Source organism: Diospyros lotus, chromosome 14 (assembly GCF_014633365.1).
Source record: "Diospyros lotus cultivar Yz01 chromosome 14, ASM1463336v1, whole genome shotgun sequence".
Classification (NCBI taxonomy): domain Eukaryota; kingdom Viridiplantae; phylum Streptophyta; class Magnoliopsida; order Ericales; family Ebenaceae; genus Diospyros; species Diospyros lotus.
This window is the reverse complement of record NC_068351.1, coordinates 3,216,016-3,235,862: the sequence shown is the minus strand read 5'-3', so window position 1 is coordinate 3,235,862 and position 19,847 is coordinate 3,216,016. Positions and strand designations below refer to the sequence as shown.

Genomic DNA, 19,847 nt, shown 5'->3' with positions numbered 1-19,847 from the left:
TTAATAACGGTGTGGTTTTAAATTAAGGAATAAAAATGTAATAAATAGATTATAAAAATTCCGGCAAGGACCATCATAACCTTTAATGCGGGTGTCTTTGTGCGGGCGATTCTCACGTGCGAGGATAGAAGCGTGCGAAGCTCTCACGCGGCAAAACTTCTATATATGGGCGATCGAGGCCGCACCAATCAAAAACAGCGCAGCGCAAGTTGATGCTTCGTAATTTAGCGCCTGTAAACGCCACTGTATATCCACCACCGTATTTGCACATTCCATCCGTTCCATCTCTCTCTCTCTCTCTCTCTATATATATATATATATATACACATAAACACACACATTTATAGTAACATTTAGCCAGAGTTGATAGAGAAGAAGAGGAGGCCAGATTCTCGCTTTTTCTCAGCCATTTGTAGTTTGTCCAAAAGCTCAGAGATATATAAAAGAGACAAAAATAAAAAGAAGGCGGCAATGGAGAGAGAGAGCGAAGCGAAGCAATCCAGGTTCAAGAGGATTTGTGTTTTCTGTGGCAGTAGCCAGGGCAAGAAGAGCAGCTACCAGGATGCCGCTATTGAGCTTGGCCAGGAACTGGTATTGCTTTCTTCACGTATCATCAATGGCCGTTTATATATCTTTGTTTCTGTGATATCTATTCATTTGGTTTGTTGATGGATGAACCCTTGTTCTCTGACATGGGTTTTATCAGGAATGTGTCTCTTTTGATTTTCTCCGTCTGGCTCCATCTGGGTTCTGCTTTTGGTTTACAAGTTTTCGTTGAAGGATTCAAATGGGACAGTTTTGTTGCTTTCTCTTTGGGTGTGGATGTTTACTCTTTGTTTCTCTTCTGTCTGTTGTATGGAAAGGAATATATGTATATATATATATATGTAGGTATGTACTTAGAAATGCCACTGTTGAAGGTCTAATGAGGAATCTGCATTTAACCTTTTTCTCTTTTGTCATTTCCATTAGGGTCTAGTTCATTCAGATGGGCTTTTTGGTTTTTGATTTACAAACCCTCTCTTTGCTCTGCTTTGAAGGTGTCAAGAAACATCGATCTGGTTTATGGAGGTGGCAGCATAGGCCTAATGGGCTTGGTTTCACAGGCTGTTCATGATGGTGGCCGCCATGTCATTGGGTGAGCTTTCTTCTCTTCCACTCCTCCAATTTTGGCCCAATAAATATAAACCTAAATTTGGAAAAAAAAAGAATAAAAAGGAAAACAATAAAGAAATCATTAATTAGCAAGATCAATGAGTTGGGTCTGAGGTGGTTGTTGATTTTGTTCCCTATTCCAACTAATTTTGTCATGTTATTGTCTCTCACCTCAGGGTTATTCCCAAGACGCTCATGCCTCGAGAGGTATGTCTGCTACAATCATAAAAGTCTCAACCCTTTTTCTGTTTAAACTAAAAGGAGTTACAGTGAAAACCCCACTAATCTACTGTTTCTTCTTTTTCTATCTTTCCATGGATCTGTTTTTTAATTTTTTGTGGGCTATGCTCTAGTGCTAGTTCCATCCTTAAATTTCATTTTATTTTTACTTTTGCTGTAGATTGTTGTCTTTTTCTTTCTTCTTCTTCTTCTTTTATCCCCCCTGGTTTTGTTTGGTCCTTAAGATTTGTTTCTTTCCTGGTCCTTTCTTACAACTATTCTGAACATCTTATCCAAAGGACCACTTTGGTGTTTGGCATTTCACCACTTGTGTACATTTTTGGGTTTCATATGATCTATTCTGATTTACCCCTCTTCTGTTCCATCTTTATTCATCAATTCAGCCAGTAGCCTTCCTCCTTGTTTTTTTCTCCTTGGCATCACTTGATATACAAATTCTGTATAAGCCTCTTTATAGGTGCTGACTCAAGGATTTTGGACTAAATGCACCATTACCTGCAATAGTCATCATTGCTTCACTGCACAAGTGCACAACAATCCATTCAAATTCCCAGCCTCCCTCTCTCTCTCTCCCCCCCCCCCCTCTCTCTCTCTAAAGATTTCTTTAGATTTCAGTTTTTTAACATTTTTGGCTTTCTGGGTCTTGGTACCTTTCTGCAGTTAACTGGTGTAACAGTGGGGGAAGTGAAGGCAGTGGCAGGTATGCACCAAAGAAAAGCAGAGATGGCCAAGCACTCAGATGCTTTTATTGCCTTACCAGGTTAGTATAAGCCCTGGAAAAGTTCTCAACTTTGCACTAAACTTCTTAGGCAAATACATGGTAGCAGAACACTCTCAGGTGCTTTTATTTTTCTAATTCTAGTATCAGAGATTGACCATATCTCCCTTGTTTTGGCTTGTATGGTCTTGCAAGAAGCCCCCCAGTCAATGTGTGTAGTTCTATATGGCTTGGTCTCAGTTGCTGGTTGTAAGAAAGTAACATCAGAAAGAGAAAGTTGGAGCTGGCACTAACTTTAACTAGATCAGATTCGTTCTTACTGCCTTAGCTTGTTCCTTAAGAAACTGCACTCTACATGTTTGAAACAAGTTGTGAAAGAAGAAATATATACTTGTTTCTGTGTTTAGAAAACAGTTACTGATCCTAGGGATAGGAATATAATAAGCAAACTCTTTTTCGCCTTATATCCAAGGATGTTCATATTACAGAAGACAAATGGAAAAGGATACCTCCTATCCTATGCCTACTGTGTGAACTCTATAAATGATCACCACTCTGAAACATTTTCTCACCAACCCCAAGGCACATGATTAGAGCCCTCCTTTCAAACCCTACTTTGTTGACCTATCAACATCTTTCACTGAAAATTAGAGCTTCTGATCCTGAATACCTCCCTCAGTTGCTTACCTTGTTTGTTTTTTTCCTCCTTTTATATAGTAATAGCTTCTGATAGAAAGCAACTTACCCCCGCCATATGTAAGGGTAAAGAGGGGAGGAGATAGTTACTATTTTATCAGATAGTTTTAGGCACCAGTTCCTGCACCCAACAAGGAGTCATGGTCAACCTGCTAGTTTCCATCCTTTAGCGCCCAAACAATTCCAAAGATGATGAAAACCTGTAGGGGCAAACCAGTAATTTCAGAATTGATAGGCTACAACTAAACCAGTGCCTCAATTCTCAACATGGAAAGGCTTGGAATAAGTTATGGTATATTGTTATATAGCAGTGTGGAAGACATTATGACCTGAATAGGCTGCCAGAAGATTACTGCCCCCAGTTCTAACAGAGAATGGGGTCAATAAATGCCAAGTTTTGAAAATATAAAAAGTCAGGGCATAAAACTTTTGGTCTAACATCTTCAATGCCATGAGACTATGATGACCATCAGATGGTAATCATTCTTAATCAAAGTAAATCTGGCCTAACCATCAAATGATTGAACAGTCAGCGAAAGGATGTGTTTGTAAACAATTTCATGCTCTAGCAACTCTGTTTTGTTAATTCAATAAAGCCTTATGCTGACAGTTTTAGCCCATTAGATGTTCCTGTCCTCATATTCCATTGGATCTTCCTTGGAATTATCCTCTTCCCCCATGCTTCTCCTTGACCTCCCTCTTTTTTTTTTTTTTTTTTTTCCGCCTTCCCTTCCCCTTTGTGTTTCTTCAAGAAGCTAATATCCCCAACCATCTTTACTATTTCTCTTATGTACTGCGAATGCTCTGCCACTGTCATGACCATAAGGTTGGGTCCCCTACTAGTCATTAGCAATGGTTGAGTCGTGGACAAGTTTGCTAGACCCTTGCTCCATGGATGCAATGTATACTGTCAAGTGCATCAGAAGATTCTATCGAAATCTGGTAAGTCCCAAAAGATGTGAAGCCTAAGCTCTGATACGAACTTGGTCACGGCCCCTACAATCAGGTCGTGACAACCACCACTCTTAACGTGGATTTCTCTGCCGCAACCAATCTTGTAGCTCTAGTTTAAGGAAGTTTAGAGCATTTATCTCTTGCCAATCAGTGAATAGACTTGATTGATAAGTTACGATTGCTGAGCCAACTTCAGGTCATCTGAATATCAGTAACATTTTCTTGAGTTATCTGAGGTTGTGAGGTCATGTTTATCTGGTTTTTCAATGTGTCTGGCAAAAAACTAAAGAATGTACCTATTTAAGCTCTTGGTATTTAGAAACAATTAGACAAAGAAAACTCATGTTTCATTACATTCAGGTGGATATGGGACTCTTGAAGAGCTACTTGAAGTGATAACATGGGCCCAACTTGGCATACATGATAAACCGGTAAGATTTATGGTTGGGATATGGAATCCCTACTTTAATGATCTCTTTTAGCATTAACAAGGAGCATCAACAGCACATTACTTCTCTGTTTTCCCTTTTGCAGGTGGGGTTGCTCAATGTGGATGGATTCTATAATTCTCTGCTGTCATTTGTTGACAAGGCTGTGGAAGAAGGTTTCATAAATCCGACTGCGCGGCATATCATTGTGTCCGCACCAACAGCAAGGGAGTTGGTGAAGAAGCTAGAGGTAGTAACCGAATGCAAAATTTCTATATCCACCTATGGTTTTCACTGTTAAATTTTGAGGCCTAGCTTCCCGGTTCATGAATGTTGCATCAAATAACTTACACCTTTTCTGCATTAAAATGAGAAAAGGTGCGCTGACAGTGCATCAGCTTAGGAAATTGTTGGCTGGCTAAATCACAATCTTTTGGAACCCCTTGAACAGAGGTTGTCGTATTACTGAAAGGCTCTCATGCATACAAATCTTTTTGAGTTAACTTCAGATCATTTACAGATTAGTTAGCTCATTAATGTGTCCATATTGCCAAGTATCATCAATTTTGCTTCTACGGATGATCTTTTTATGATATAGTGAATCCATTTGCAGGAAAATTAGTTAATGTTCCCTATGTTGTACTTTTTGGTTTCAATAGGAGTACGTTCCTCGCCATGAAATAGTTGCTTCGAAGTTGAGCTGGGAGGTGGAGCAGCTCAGTTACCCTGAAACCTATGACATTTCAAGGTGAAAACAAAATGGATCTACTTCATGAAGAAGTGTACTAGATGGATATGCGGCAGTGGAAAGAACTAACTTCAAAAAGATTGATAATTTCGTTAATGAAGGGATTCTTTTTTGTAAATTACTGGTGCAAATGACCTGAACATGTCAAGTTTCACTATTCCCTTCAATTGGAAGTTTGGTTTTCCTTTTTCGAGTTGTAAAGTACTTAGATGAAAATGAAATTTCCCTTTCGACTGTAGCTTATCCAGCACATCGTTTTGTTCTCTGCTTTCTTCTTCTTCTTCTTCTTCTTCTTGGTGGTGTATCTATTCACTAGATTCTGCTTATTTTTTAGGGAAAGAAGATTGTGCGCTCTAGTTCTCTACGAATACCAGCTAGAATTTGTCTACTAAGTCAAGTAATTGAAAAGGCAGTTTAGTGTACAAGATTCTGAAAATGTAAGCATAAGGCAGTATCAACCTAAGTTATATGTACAGTATCAACATCATTTGATCGCGAAGAAACAATCGTAAGAGGTTTTTATGCCTTGAAGTTCAGTCAAATCAAAAGGGTCAGATGCATGCAGCACTATAATTTCGTCGCTGAAATTGTGCATTGACCAAAAGGGTATCTTAGTGCATTAGGCTCCAATCGTTACAACCTACATGCCCAGGGAGGGTCAGGTTTACCCTTTCGAGTTTATGGAGACTATTTTCACATATGGACGAATGGAAAATGCCAAGTGTAGCTAGTTAGGAGCAAGGCGGGAGGGCTACTGTGTTGTAGACATGCTATCATCCTGTTTTGAAGTTATTTTGTCTGTTGGGTTTTAAGGTTGTGAGGAAGAGACAGGGGGACAACATCAATCCAACCAAAGACCAGCAGCTGAAGGAGAAGGGGGTGGGGGCAAGTCAAGAGAGGGGCCTCCTCTCTGCTCATTATGAGAAAAAAAGACAGGCATTGAAGCCGAGACCCCTCTCCAGCGTTGACAAAAGGGGCCAGCTTGCGCCAAGGCCATCAATTCGTCGGCAAAATGAAAGGACTGCTTATCTCCCTCCTTTCTCCAGTGCCTTTAGGCACTATTTTGAATGAATTCCCAAAAAGCATTTGGTAGGTGAAGGGTCAGCTCTGGTGAAATGGGAGGGATGTCCCTTTTGGTCTCCCGTCATGACCATTGAATGCGCATTTTTCACTCCGAATAACACTTTCACAAAATCTTGTGTGTACAGAATTATATAGCAGTGGCATTTTTATAATCACTGAGTCCTTATTTGTCTATCTCTTTGTGCACGAAGTAGCAACAGTAGTTGTTTATAGGGCATGGGAAGAGAGAAGCTATAGCAATGATAGCAAAGGAGGAAATGGAAGGGCTCTGAATGGGCATATTGGTTAGTGTTATGGAAAGGACAAGCATTGTGGCTTGGAGGCAGCTAGTGTTGGATGACCATGGCAGTGATTAGGAAATCACATAAAGGGATTTCTGATAAGGAGGATTTCTGCATCATCAAATCATATTTCCTCAAGAAGTAGTTGAAGATACAACACACCACAACAATCACCTTTTTAACAATTTATCATGTATCATGTGGGTTTTTTAAGGTTTTTGACCAGAAAGTTACGAGTTCTAGTAATTGGAATAGCCCTTTTTTTAACAAGAAATAAAAAGTTTCGTGGACTAGAAACGTCTTTTCATTACTAAGCAAATAAAAAAGGTACCTCGGACCACCTTGCCTTTTCGGGAGCATGTCGATATATTTTGTGGGTTTGGCCAGAGTAGTTGTAGGACCCAAAACTGCACAGGCTCACAGCCTAGAGGGAAGGGGTGAGTTGGACCACTATAACCAAACATGGCCCATGGGCTGCAACAACAGAGCCAACCTCTTTCCTGACCCATGATTGGCCCTACCATTTCCTCCTGTCTACACTCCAAAACCTCGTTTTTTTTTTTTTTTTTAATTATAGGGAAAAGAAAAATCTAGTGAACAAGAACTTGGAGAAGTCTTTTAATTCATTTGGCAAGAGTCAATAGACTAATAATTCGAGAAAAGCTTTAAGACTGTTCATCCTCACTCTTAAGTCTATGAATCATGTAATTTCTAACTATCTATATAATTGTCAAACACTACAATAATAATAATATATCCAGTTTTTATCTTACTATGTAGGGTCGGCTACATGAATTCTAGACTTCTATATGGGTTACGCTCTAACGCATAGTTTGTCTAGAATTCATATTTGGATCCGACTAAGTTTTACGCTGGCTGTTGGCTACCTAACGCAACTCTCCTCCTTTATTCGAGTTTAGGACCAATTGTCAAACACTAAACTCGAAATTAAAACCTTAAATCTTTCTTCAAATAGTATTACCAAGGAAGGTACCATCTTGAGTGGTTCTTCATGCATTTAACTTGTTCCACCACAACCTCACCAACAATTTTGTACCACTAAAAATAAAAATAAATAAAACATATTTACAAGCTCTACCCTTTAAACATGGCATTGAATATAATTATTTTGTAGTCATAGTTAAAAGTGAACTCTGTCCCTGAGTGGGGTTCATCTTTAGAAACCAGTCCGGGCTCCGATAAATGGTTCCAAGCCCAATTATACAAGGCTGGGCTGGGTTCTTGTTGGATCCTCGGGCCCAGAGTAACATTGAATTAAGCACTGACATGGTGAGTCATTGCATGACCAAACTCATTGAAAAATTAATCCGGGTCGTTGGGTACCCAGTAATGGATCCAATTATGTTCGTAGAAATGGAGAAGGCCCAATTAAGAACCCTAATTAACTTCTTGTGCCTAAAGAGACCACCCAACCATCTCTCCGACGAACCCATTAAAAATTGTGAATCAAATACAGAGATGCTCAGCATATAAGCACTTATTTATGCATTAAAAATAGAGTCTTGGGAATTAGATGCGTTTCTAACAAACATTAAATGGATGTCTCAACTTCTCCCCAACAGTTGCTTCAAAGCTTTGATCAACCCTCTCCTCTTTCCTTAACCTAATCCCAATATATATTGGCAATTAACCAGCTCTACTATATATAAAATCAACCTCTCTTAGAACCCAGAAGCTCAAGTCTCTCTGAAGAAGAAGAAGAAGAAGAAGAAACTTCATCTCAGATGGTGGATCAAAAGCTTCACTGGCTGCAAGGAATAATGCTCTTCTTCTTCCTCTTCACAATCCCTTGCCATGCTGCATTGAAGAAGTACGACTTCAGCGTAAGTTCAATGTGGGGTTTAATTAATTTGTCCACTAGTTCGATCATCTTAAATAATTTCAATGTGACTAAGTTTAATATGTTTGTCTTCTTGTTGATGTTGATGATTGATTAGGTGCAATGTGCCAAACCAATAGTGACTGAATGGAATGTTCCCAGGCCCCACTGTTTATGTCCGAGAAGGAGATCAAGTCCTCATAAATGTCACCAACTCCATCCATTGGTAGGTATATTGTTTCTATTGTTGAGAACACATAAAAAGGAAAAAAAAAATGCTCTTTGTGCACGAGACTGTTCGTTTTACGAGAACGGAGAGAGTCGTGTATGTTTGTGCACAACCTTTTACTGACTTTGTAGTATATGCTACTGCAATTTCTACAGGCATGGGCAGATGCACGCACATATATATAGCGCAGTGTCCGATCCAAACCGGGGGCAGGGGCAGCTATGTTTACAATTTCACTGTTACGGGCCGACGGGGAACCCTATGGTGGCATGCCCATATCCTCTGTCTAAGAGCAAGTGAGCAAATGTTCATGGCGCCATTGTCATTATGGCCAAGCAAAGGCGCTCCATTTCCATTTTCTCAACCTTATCAAGAAACCAACATAATCTTAGGTCAGATTTACCCAAAAAACTGAAAGATGTATCGAACGACATATTACGGGTGTATTATGTGTGTCTTGATGCAGGAGAATGGTGGAATCAAGATATTGAAACCACTGTCAACCAAGCTAATAAGTTGGGGTTGCCACCACAGCCCTCTCTGATGCTCACACAATTAATGGGAAGCCAGGGCCATTATTTCCATGCTCTGAGAAATGTAAAAACTTTGTTATTGGATCGGTTCGTAAAAACTTTCCAGGGTCATTATTCACCATCCAAGGCTTTCTGATCGCTCCCGGCCAAACCACCAATGTCCTCGTCAACGCCGACCAGCCGCAGGGCCAGTATTTCATGGCCGCCAGAGCCTTCATGGACGCTCCGATAGCCGTCGACGACAAGACGACGAGCGCCACTCTACAATACAAAGTCTTTCAAACACAGTTCTTCCGAGCTTGCCCCGATTACCGGCTCAAAACGACTCCTAGTTCGCTTTGGAGTACAATGGCAATCTGAGAAGTTTCAATGCCGTACAGTTTCCGCCCACCGTCCCTCTCCAGATCGACTGGCGTCTGTTTTACACCATAGGTTTAGGGACGAACTCTTGCCCGTCTTGCCGGAAGCGAACCAAATTGGTGGCTTCTCTGAACAATGCGACCTTCGAAATGCCGAAAGTGGGGCTTTTACAGACCCATCTCTTCAACATCTCCGGCGTTTTCAGAACCGATTTTCCCGGCCGACCGCCTGCGCCGTTCTATTACACCGGCGCACAGCTAACTGCCAATCTCGCAACCGCATCCGGAACCAGGCTCAGTAAGCTGGATTTCAATACCACCGTCGAGTTGGTTTTACTAGACAAGTACCTTCTCTCGGTTGAATTGCACCCCTTCCATCTCCACGGCTTCAACTTCTTAGTCTTCAGTAGGGGGACCGGGAACTTGGACCCCAGTAAAGATACGGCGAAGTTCAACTTGATGGACCCGCCGGAGAGAAATACTGTCTTCGTCCCCACCGGCAGTTGGACTACCATCAGGTTCAGAGGCCAGAGCCGATAATCCAGGTAAACAGAGATCAAAGAAATATAGATTCATCACAAAGATTTATCATTTTTGTTAGAAATTGAATGAAGAGAGTAATTATATATAGGGGTGTGGTTCTTCCATTATCATCTGGAGCTTCATATATACGATGTGGGGACTGAATGATGGCATTTGTGGTCGCGAGTGGAAAGTAGGCTGAAGCATCTGTTCAATTCCTCCTCCGAAAGTCCTGCCGCCATGGTAGAAGCTCAAGTTAAGCTTCTCCTTCTACTGCAAATTAAGCTTCTCAATTAATCCACACCCATGAAAATTGTAATCTGTTCTACTGCAAATGTTGCAGCTGACTGTTCCTGTTTGTCATGACATTCCCACAATTGTTGGAACAATTGGTTTAATTTCTTGCGGTTTAAGGAAGACGAGATCCATATTGGGCCGATCTCTTTATGTTGGGCTTTGAAGGACTTTTATTGGGCTTTGAAACCAACTCTACCACAAAACAGGCCCACTCCAATTGGATTACCGGCCCAAAAGGTAACAATTTATTATACATTTTACATATACTTACATGTCATGTGTCAAAATAGCATTTTCGTTTTATGTATATTTACATGACCTTCTTAAAGCCCATTTAAAGCGGGAAAGTCAATATAATTTTCAAAATATAAAGAACAAATTTTATAATTTAGTAACGTTTAATGTGTAATGTTTCTCGCAAGTTAAAAATAAAAGTCATCGTCTAAAACTAAAAGTAAATGTTAAAATGAAATCCTCGATGGTTGTATTAGTTAAGATCACACCAAGTACCGGGTGATTTGGATGTAGCTTTGTTTTCTAGGGGCAGAGCTCAGCCGCCCACTGCCACCAACTTGGCTTGATCCGACGTGTAATACTCTATGTTTGCATGAGATTGTTACATAATTTAAATGAGATTAAAATATCAAAAAATTAGTTTAATAGTAAAATAAGTTATCGAATCGATGACAAATAGTGTCTCGAAACTTAGATGTCTAAAGAAAATGATATGACATCGACGAGCGTCACAAGACGAGATTTATGAAATTGAAAGCAATCGGAATAGATATAGTTCCTGATACAGCTAAGTTATAACCTAAAAAACCAAATGATGATAAAGGACTTCAAGAAATTCACGGAACCCTGAGGAGACTCTAATTTTGTGAATAGAACAACTCTTAACTGGTTTCAAGATGAAACAAGAGGGTTTACGATCAAAACATGCATTCAGACCTAAGTGTAATTTTTAATTCTAGTTAAAAAAAAGGGGGTAAAAATTATAGTTTTCTAAATTTGTTGATCCAATTGAGAAGCATGGAACTTAGGGGTTTACGTGGTAAAATATACAAATCTAAGACTTAAAATGAGACCTAAAATGCAAAAGAAATAATTAGAGGGGTAAAATTGTAATTTCCAGAACTTATTGTCAGCAGCATGGCTGACCCAACCGCCGCACGTGGATCCAAAATCGGCAATGGAACGGTCGAATCTTGCCAAGGTATAGCTAGCATGGGCCTAGAAGATTAGAGAGCAAGCAAGGCCTCTAATTGGCCAGTGGGTTAGCCGAAATCGACTATAAATAGTCGAGAATTCAATCGAGGGTTTCGAAGGTTTTGGGTATCAATTTGTTCTTGTTTTGAAGTGTTTTTGAGAGATTGGATAAGAGGCTTTTGTTCTTTGGTGTATGGGCATCATTTCTAAAGAATTTGAAGTATTTTTATGAGGATTTAAGTGGGTTTCAAATGTGGTCAAAAACTTGGATAAGTCGTTGGAGTCGAGGCTTTAATTGGATGTTTGGAGCACTACTAATCAGTGTTTCGGGCATCCAAGGGTGTTAAACGTGACCGACTTGAGGAGTACTTCACTTAGGTGAATCAAAATCAAATATCAGAGAAGTTTTACAGTCGTTGGTGGCAAGAGGAAGATCAGAGAAGATGAACAGCACGTGAGGACGCGCGAAGCCCGAGGTAGGTTTGGAATTTTTTTAATATTTTTCTAAAAATATTTTATGAATTATGATGAAGAAAAATTCGAGAAAAATCTTGAGGAGATATTTATTTTAGAATTATTGAGGAGAAAATAAGAGAAAATTAAGAAAATAGATATTGATATTCTTTTGAATAAATATGATATCTATGGATCGTTGGGGCTCGAAGTTGAGTAATAATAAGATTATTTGAGACTTAGAACGAAAATCGAGATTGGACATGAGAATTAAGGTATTATGAATTATAGTTAAGGTGAGTAGTTCTACCAAACAATTGGTTTGACTTGTGAATTTGGTTCACCGTGAGTTGCTTCTTGAAACTTGATTTTGTTTTATGCAATGGTTTTGGCATATGAATAGTTGATTTCATATGAATGGTTCATCTAAAATGTTTATTTAAGTGTGCATTGAAATACATGCATTGAAATATCGTTTTATGTACTATATCATTATATGTTGTGGTTGTCACATTCGCATGTGTGTTAGAAATAGGTAGTGTTTTCAGGATGCTTTAGAGTGGGAACGTAATCTCTGACATGATTGTGCACGTGTTGGGTTCCTACGTTGATATTGCCCCTCTTAAACTAGGATTGTGTTATGCCAATGCGTCGAGGTGATTATGTTGCATTTAGAGAGATTGCTCTTTCTCGTGAAATGGTTTAAACGCTATATGAGATTCTTTTGGGTTGGGACATGTTGAGATATGTCTATCGTTCATTGTCTTGCATACATTCACGAGAATGTTTTGAACTCTCACTTAGATGATTCAGTATTTAATTTGGACAATATCCTTGAATATTTAAACGTTCCAGGTGAAAGTAGCGGTGCCAAGGGAAATGAAGTTATCGAGATGTAGCCATTGATTACATTGGAAACCTTTAGCATATATTTTGATTATATTTGAGGTGTTGAGTTGTGTTGCTAAGCGATTAATCTCTATGTATTTTGTTTTGAAGATGTCATGTAAAACAATGGTACGATTTCTGTATTACAAATAAAGGAATTACGATTATGTATCATTTGAGATTTTAATACTGCTTCTGCATTTTATGATAATTAGGGGTGTGTGCGATGCGGTTTGATCTGTCTGAACCATTTTCAGCATGCCGAACCACTGGTGCGATTTTTTGACCAAACCAAACCGCGATCTGGTTTGGTGTGGTTTACCGCGATTTGAAAATTTGGTACAAGTGAGCCTTAAAACCACTAAAAATGCTACTTAAAAATGGTAAATAAAGACAATCAAAGGTAAATAAATATGAGCAGAAAATAAAGTCAAAATAGTGTTATAATACCCCAAGAGCTTAGAGAAGAGTAGTATATATTCAACACCAGCTGAATACCTTTTGTGATGAATATAGGCAAAGAACTCTCGGGTTAAGCGTGCTTGAACTGAAAAAGTTCAAGAATGGGTGACCCCTTAAGAAGTTCATGTAGACTCATCAGGGGTAAGTTGTTCTGGTCCTTCCTATCGCTCGATACAGGATATTACAGGTGATATCAAAGTCGACCCTTGGTGAAGACGGTCCGATGAGAGCGGAGAGTGGTGTCGGGTGTCGAGGGCCTGTACAAGGAGCGGCTTCTAGCATACTTCTAGGATGATAGCCCCCAAAAAGGAGAAAATCTGGGACCAGTTGTAAGGTAGCATGACGATGACGTTATATGCTCAATGGGGGAGAATGTAATACCCCAAGAGCCTGAAAAATGATAGTATATATCGAGAATAAGTAATGAAGGAAACAATACCAACTGGATATCTTTTGGGCTGAATATAGGCAAAGAACTCCCAGATTAAGCGTGCTTGAGCTGGGGAAGCTCAAGGATGGATGACCCCCTGGAAGTTCGCGTAGACCCATCAAGGTAAATTATTTTGGTCATTTCTATCGCTCGATGCGGGATGTTAGTAACATTGAAAGCAGAAAATAACCGAGAGATTTGCGATTGTAGGGGCTAGGGTGTCGATTAGGGTTGCGCGGGTGGGGGAGGGGATTGTTGGGGATAGGGGTGTTCAAAAAAATCGGTGCATCGCGAAAATCGGCCAGACCGAACCGGTCAATTTTTTTTTTTTTTACGGTCGAAAACAGTTTGAAGGCTGTCCAAATCGCGCGGTTCGCGGTTTGGATAATAGGCGGTTCGGTTTAAACCGAACCACCCAGAAAATTAAAAAAAATTAAAAATATATATATAACAACACCCATAAACCCGTGCAACCCCCTTCCCCACCCACAACCCTAATCCCTAATCGCAATCTGCAGAGCCCCCTCCCCTACCCGCAACCTAATCCCTAATTAATCGCAATCGACAGCCCCCTCCCCCACCTATGCAACTCTAATCAGCAACCCCTCTCCGCCCTCCCCCACTCGCGCAACCCTTCCCCAGTTCCCCTCAATCGGAATCATCCAATCGCCCTTGCTGCTGCAACATTCCACCGTCTTCCCTTCTGCTTTCTCTTTCTCCTTGTCCTTGGATTATCGTGGTAGCCCACACTCAAGGTTCCACCGTTGGCTGCGGCAGATCGTGGCAGAGGAGAGAGGAAGCTCGGGCCGAAGCGGAGAGAAAGCCCGACAGATTGAGGCAGAAGAGAGGAAGCTCAGGCTGAAGCGGAAAGGAAGTTGAGAAGATCGAGGCAGAGGAGAGGAAGCTCGGGCAGATCGAGGCAGATGAGAGGAAACAGTTCGCCGATCTCACAAACGAGGATCGTTCAGTGTACCTGGCAGCGAAGACCGATTCTCCAATAGGTAGGTGTGTGTATTTTTATTAATATCTGGTGTGTGTGTGTGTGTGTGTGTGTGTGTTTGTTTGTTGTGGCTATGCCTGGTTTTAGATTTACTGATGTTGGTTTGTAACAGAGAGGATATCCTAAATCTATGCAATTCTAGATCTCATTCTGTTTTGTTTTACATCTGAAAACTACTTTCTATTTTGGGATTGGAAGGAATAAAATGACTGAAAAACATAAAAATTGCTTAAAAATTCAAAAGCTTAGTCAAACTGTAATCTTTTGATATTGTCTGGTTCCTCAAAATGTGCATCATGGTGAGTTCTGAAATCTTCAGGAAGAAAAAAATGAATTTTGAATTTTCAACATGTTATTTTCAAATCGCGGTAAACCGCACCAATCCAGACCGTGGTCTAGTTTGGTCGTCAAACCGCACTAGGCGTACTGAAAATGGTTCAGACCAGCCAAACCGCACTGTGTACACCCCTAGTTGGGGATGAATTTTATAATAATAATTTTTTATAATTTTTTTATATTTTCTTGGGAGATTTGGTTTAAAATCGAACTGCCAACTATACAAATCGCACGATTTGTACAGCATCCAAACCGTTTTTTACCACAAAAATAAAAAATTGACCAATTCGGTTCGATCTAACCTGTTTCCGCAATGCATCGATTTTTTTAAACACCCCTAATGATAATGTTACTTGTCTTAGATTATTAATTTTTAAGTTTGATATGTTGAGAAAGTAGAACGGAATTGTTGAAAATTATTTATGTTGAAAAGAAAATATTTCTAAAATTTCAAATTAACGCGCACTTGAAAAAAAGTAGGGCGTCACAAGGATTTAACAATAGTTGCTAGGCAAGAAACGTAAATTAAGCTTCAACTTAATTATTAATTAGGGTTTTGTTAATTGTACATTCGTCAAGATACATTAAATACATTAATTAATGTATTACCACTGTATTGTTATGTAGGTGTAGAAAATCAGATGGCGACCAAAGGGACCATGCTAGGTGAGATGAGGGCATTGAGCAGCTAGGCTAAGCTAGTTAGGGGGCTTTAAATTAAACAGCTAAATAGATGCAATTGTAGGAGTCCCATATATATATATATATATATATATATGCCCCCATAGTGAGTGAGGCATGTGAAAGCCTCCTCCTTGTCTTCTTGTTGATCTCATCAACCCAGAGTGGTATTTATACCTTGGACACCTAGCTAGCTAGCTAGCTGTCTACTGTCTAGTGCTGCCATATATCATCATAATAACATTATTAATGCAACTCCAATTATTAATCTTCTTCACCAAATATTTTGGCCCCATCCATGCCTATCTATCTATCTATCTATCTATATGCATACTTGGAATTTGACAAGACCTCCCCAACCGCCCTCCCTCTATCCATCACTTTGATTCAGCTCCTCTCATGAATGAAGTTTGAGAGTTTTTGTGATCAGTATGGTGGATGTTGGGCTGTTATTCCTTTTATCATCAAAACGTGATGATTTCGACAAGAGATGCAATATGGAAATATAATTTTGATAACGTAAGGAGTATCGTATGTTATAATTAAGATAATAATTATGTAATTAAGAACATATATTATAATTTTAACTAATTAAAGCCCACCAATTATATATGTATCCTTTATTAAGCAATAATTTAATTAAATGCGTCACGTAGTGGGAAGGTAATTAATATAATGTGAACGCCCACTACGGTATGGAAATACAATTTTGGCAAAGCGAGGAATTTTGTACATTGTGAATGTCCATTTTAATATAAAATTATATATATATATATATATAATCTTGACAAAGGCTTATGGTAGCCTTGGTTATATATAATTTAACATCTTTTGAAATATTATTATTAGAGATGGTAGCCTTGGTTATATGTAGATGGGCATGTCTAATTGGGACCCTTTGCTGTGTGGGTTGGTTGGCTGTCTAAATGGCTCATGTATATATATATATATGCACATACATTTGGTCATGCAATGTCTCAAGCACCTTTGGGACAAAACCCACCAACATTTCTCTGTGGGTCACCATGTATTAATTGCTACACTAACACACACACACACACATACGCACATATATATTGATTTTTTTAGTTAAAAATATATTTTTATACTACACGAATATATAAATAAATAGAGGGCCAGTTTTAATATCATGGTAATGTTACTCATTTTAATAAAACATTAGAGAAAATGTTACATATGAGTACAATTAATTGTGGTGCTGTTTAAAAAGTAATCGTAAATTCAGATTATTATAATCTTCAAGACCAAACCAAACCAGTAATCAAAGTTTAGAAAATGTAAAACCAAATTTAATTTGTCACGAAATCAACTTAAATTAATTGAGATTTCTCTACTCAGTTTAAAGTTTTAATTTTTAGGACCCTCTTTAGTGGAGAGATTCATAGGAATCATGCACGTAGACAAACTGGGAGGATAAATGGTAGGGTAGGGTGACCCAATGGGAGCAAATGATATGGTTGATGAGTCGTTGTCTCAATGCTCTGAGATGAGAGCGAGAGTGGGCTTAGTTTTTAACATAATAATGATGTCTCCAAGACTACGCCAACTTATACATACATATATATATATTTATAAGTATACAAAATTATTTAAATACAGAATTTTTATACTTTATGTGCTTCTTAATATTATTTTTTAGTAATAAGGGTTTTGGGATCCATCATCTTTCAATTTGCATAGCCGGCATGCTTTCAAGTGTTTTTCGATGATGGTGCATTTTTAGTGATTCTTGAGCTCAAGCTTATCTCGCCTTATTCTACCTATAAAAGAAGAATAGGAATCAGTCTGATGAACTATTCGATACTTAAGTCAGTTATCGTAATTAAGAGTAAATGATATAATAATGACGTAATTAATTAAATACTTGATTTCTAAAAACTCGTACATTTATAAAAGGATGCTAAGATTCTAGTAAAAAGTGAAAATTATGCCAAGTAAATTATCGAATTTAATCTCCTACGTGAACTTGGAGAGCAAGTGAGATAATATGAGCGTGTACTTGGGCGTTGGGTTTGTTTTAGATTTAGATCTAGACTTTCAATTAAATCTGAATTGCTAGACTTATTAGGTCTTCCACCCATGATGTGCATTTTAATATTTTTCTCAGAGTTGGGGTGCACCATCATCGTATCGTGAATAATCACCCATAATTTCTAGGGTCCTGCCCTAATCAACTCTTTATTTTCTTCTTTCATCTTGGTTTTGATACATTAATTAGTACACAACCTGTTAGCGACTGTGACACTCTTATTAGTCAGGCAATATCAATATATCATGGTGGTTTTTGTCCCTTCAGGCTTTGGGTATATCTTTGCTAAGAGTGACCCAATGACTTTGATAGTCACGAATTCGAATCCTAGTGTCAAAAGACACTTTTTCCAACTCATAATCATATGGGAGAAATATTCTGAAGGCAAAAACCAAATAAATAAAAAAATAGTATAGTCAAAAATAGAAGTAATTGTGATTTTTCTTTGCGACATCATAATTAAGAATATCAAGAAAATTTAGTTCCATTGAACCTATTCGGTCCACTTAGGGTGGGATTAATAATCTTTCAACTAGAATTAAAGTTAGGGGTGAGTAACATTTTGGTTAAATCAAAATAATTAAATTAAACTAATTAAAATTTATCAGTTCAATTCGGTTCGGTTCAAATTATAAGTCAATTCGATTCAGTTTCAAGTTTGACAATTTTGGTTTAGTTTAATCTCCGTATTGAAAAAATTGAAATAATTGAATCAATCGAAATGTCAAAAACAAGGTTATTTTTTTTACCAAATTTTTTATTTTAAATTTTTTTAAGTGGTTCAATTTTTTTAATTTTATTTAGTTTTTCAATTTAAGCATCTATTCTGTCGATTAAGTTTGATTTTTTTAAATAGATTTGATCTATTCTATTTGAACACTTCGATTGATTCAATAGTTGAACCGATTGAATGTTCACTCATAATTAGAGTAAGATTAGGTAAATTCTTAATTATTTTTTTGAGAACAGAATTATTAATTTTGATTCCACCCTTTTAATATATATATATAAATGTAAAATTATATATATTAGAATATATAAATTTAATATTATATTTATATAAAATCATATTTTTGTCGTATAAAATATTATATGCATTTTTTATAAGTAGATACATATTTTTTCTTTAATTATATGTTTTCTTTATATATATATATATATAAGTATTCTTTAATTATATATTTTACATTTTATAAGTAAATATATATTGTTTTGCTTTTGTCCTGTGCCCTTAGTTATTAAGATTTGAAATAATTTAATAATTCAAAAATTCTGAAAATAGTTATTTTGGAAAATAACTATAATACCCTTTCAACATGTAATCTACCGCTAAAATGATTATACACATAGTGAAGGTTATTATGGTAAACAAGTAAATATAATTAAAATAATATCAACTATTTTACTATAATAATTCTTCTTATCTTATATAATTGGAGCATAAAATTAAAAATAAAAAATTAATATATTTAGAAAAGGCAAGAGAAAGACATGTATTTGAGTACGGCTCAATTCTTTCGTGAATTTTACAATATATTATTTGATTTACTTAAAAGAAATAAATTTTATATTTACATATAAATTTAATAAATAATTTTTACAAATGAAGGTGACACTTTATTGTTTGGGTTTCATAACACTAAAACTTAATTGAATCTCTAAAAGTATTAATTAATTAATATGTGTGTAAATTTATATATATATATATTATTTATTTATGTATTAATGTGTTATATATTTATATAAATATATTTAAAATATAATACATTAATATATGAACAATCCTTAAGCTTACTTATATAATAGTACATTTTTTTCTACATGTATTGTGACACCCAAGTCAAGGTCTACCCTATGCTCTAAGCATTTCTAGATCCCATCAGACGCCGGTCCAACCTGCTTTCCATGAGTCCAAAATTAAATAAATTTACTTTAATTTTACAATATGTAAGTGTATTCTACTCTTTTTTTTAAAAAAAAAATTATAATATTTGAATATTTAAGAGGGATATTTTTTATATTAATAAAATAAAAAATGTTACGTAATTTATCACTTTTAAGCGTCTAAATAATATTTTCGTTTAAGTTATTGTACAATAATGCCTTTTAAGACATTTTTAAAGAGATTATATGTGGTTTATTTTTTATATTTAAATGGGCTTAATGGGCCATTTAAATATAATAACCTTTTGAAATTTTAAAGAGATTATTTTTTGAATCAAAGTTATAACTTTTTGAAATTTTATAATAAAATA

The 19,847-nt window shown here is 37.1% G+C and overlaps 1 protein-coding gene and 1 pseudogene across 1 annotated transcript; both read left to right on the top strand.

The window, feature by feature from the left end:
• The first annotated feature begins 183 nt into the window (after positions 1-183).
• LOC127789583 (cytokinin riboside 5'-monophosphate phosphoribohydrolase LOG1-like) lies at positions 184-5,189 on the top strand. Its single transcript, XM_052318516.1, has 7 exons — positions 184-591; positions 1,041-1,138; positions 1,332-1,362; positions 2,056-2,155; positions 4,124-4,194; positions 4,298-4,441; positions 4,851-5,189. Exons 1-7 carry the CDS (start codon positions 472-474, stop codon positions 4,941-4,943), a joined length of 657 nt encoding a protein of 218 aa, XP_052174476.1. The 5' UTR covers positions 184-471; the 3' UTR covers positions 4,944-5,189.
• Positions 5,190-8,048: 2,859 nt separating this feature from the next.
• On the top strand, positions 8,049-14,361 carry LOC127790121 (laccase-11-like; annotated as a pseudogene).
• The last annotated feature ends 5,486 nt before the right edge of the window (positions 14,362-19,847 follow it).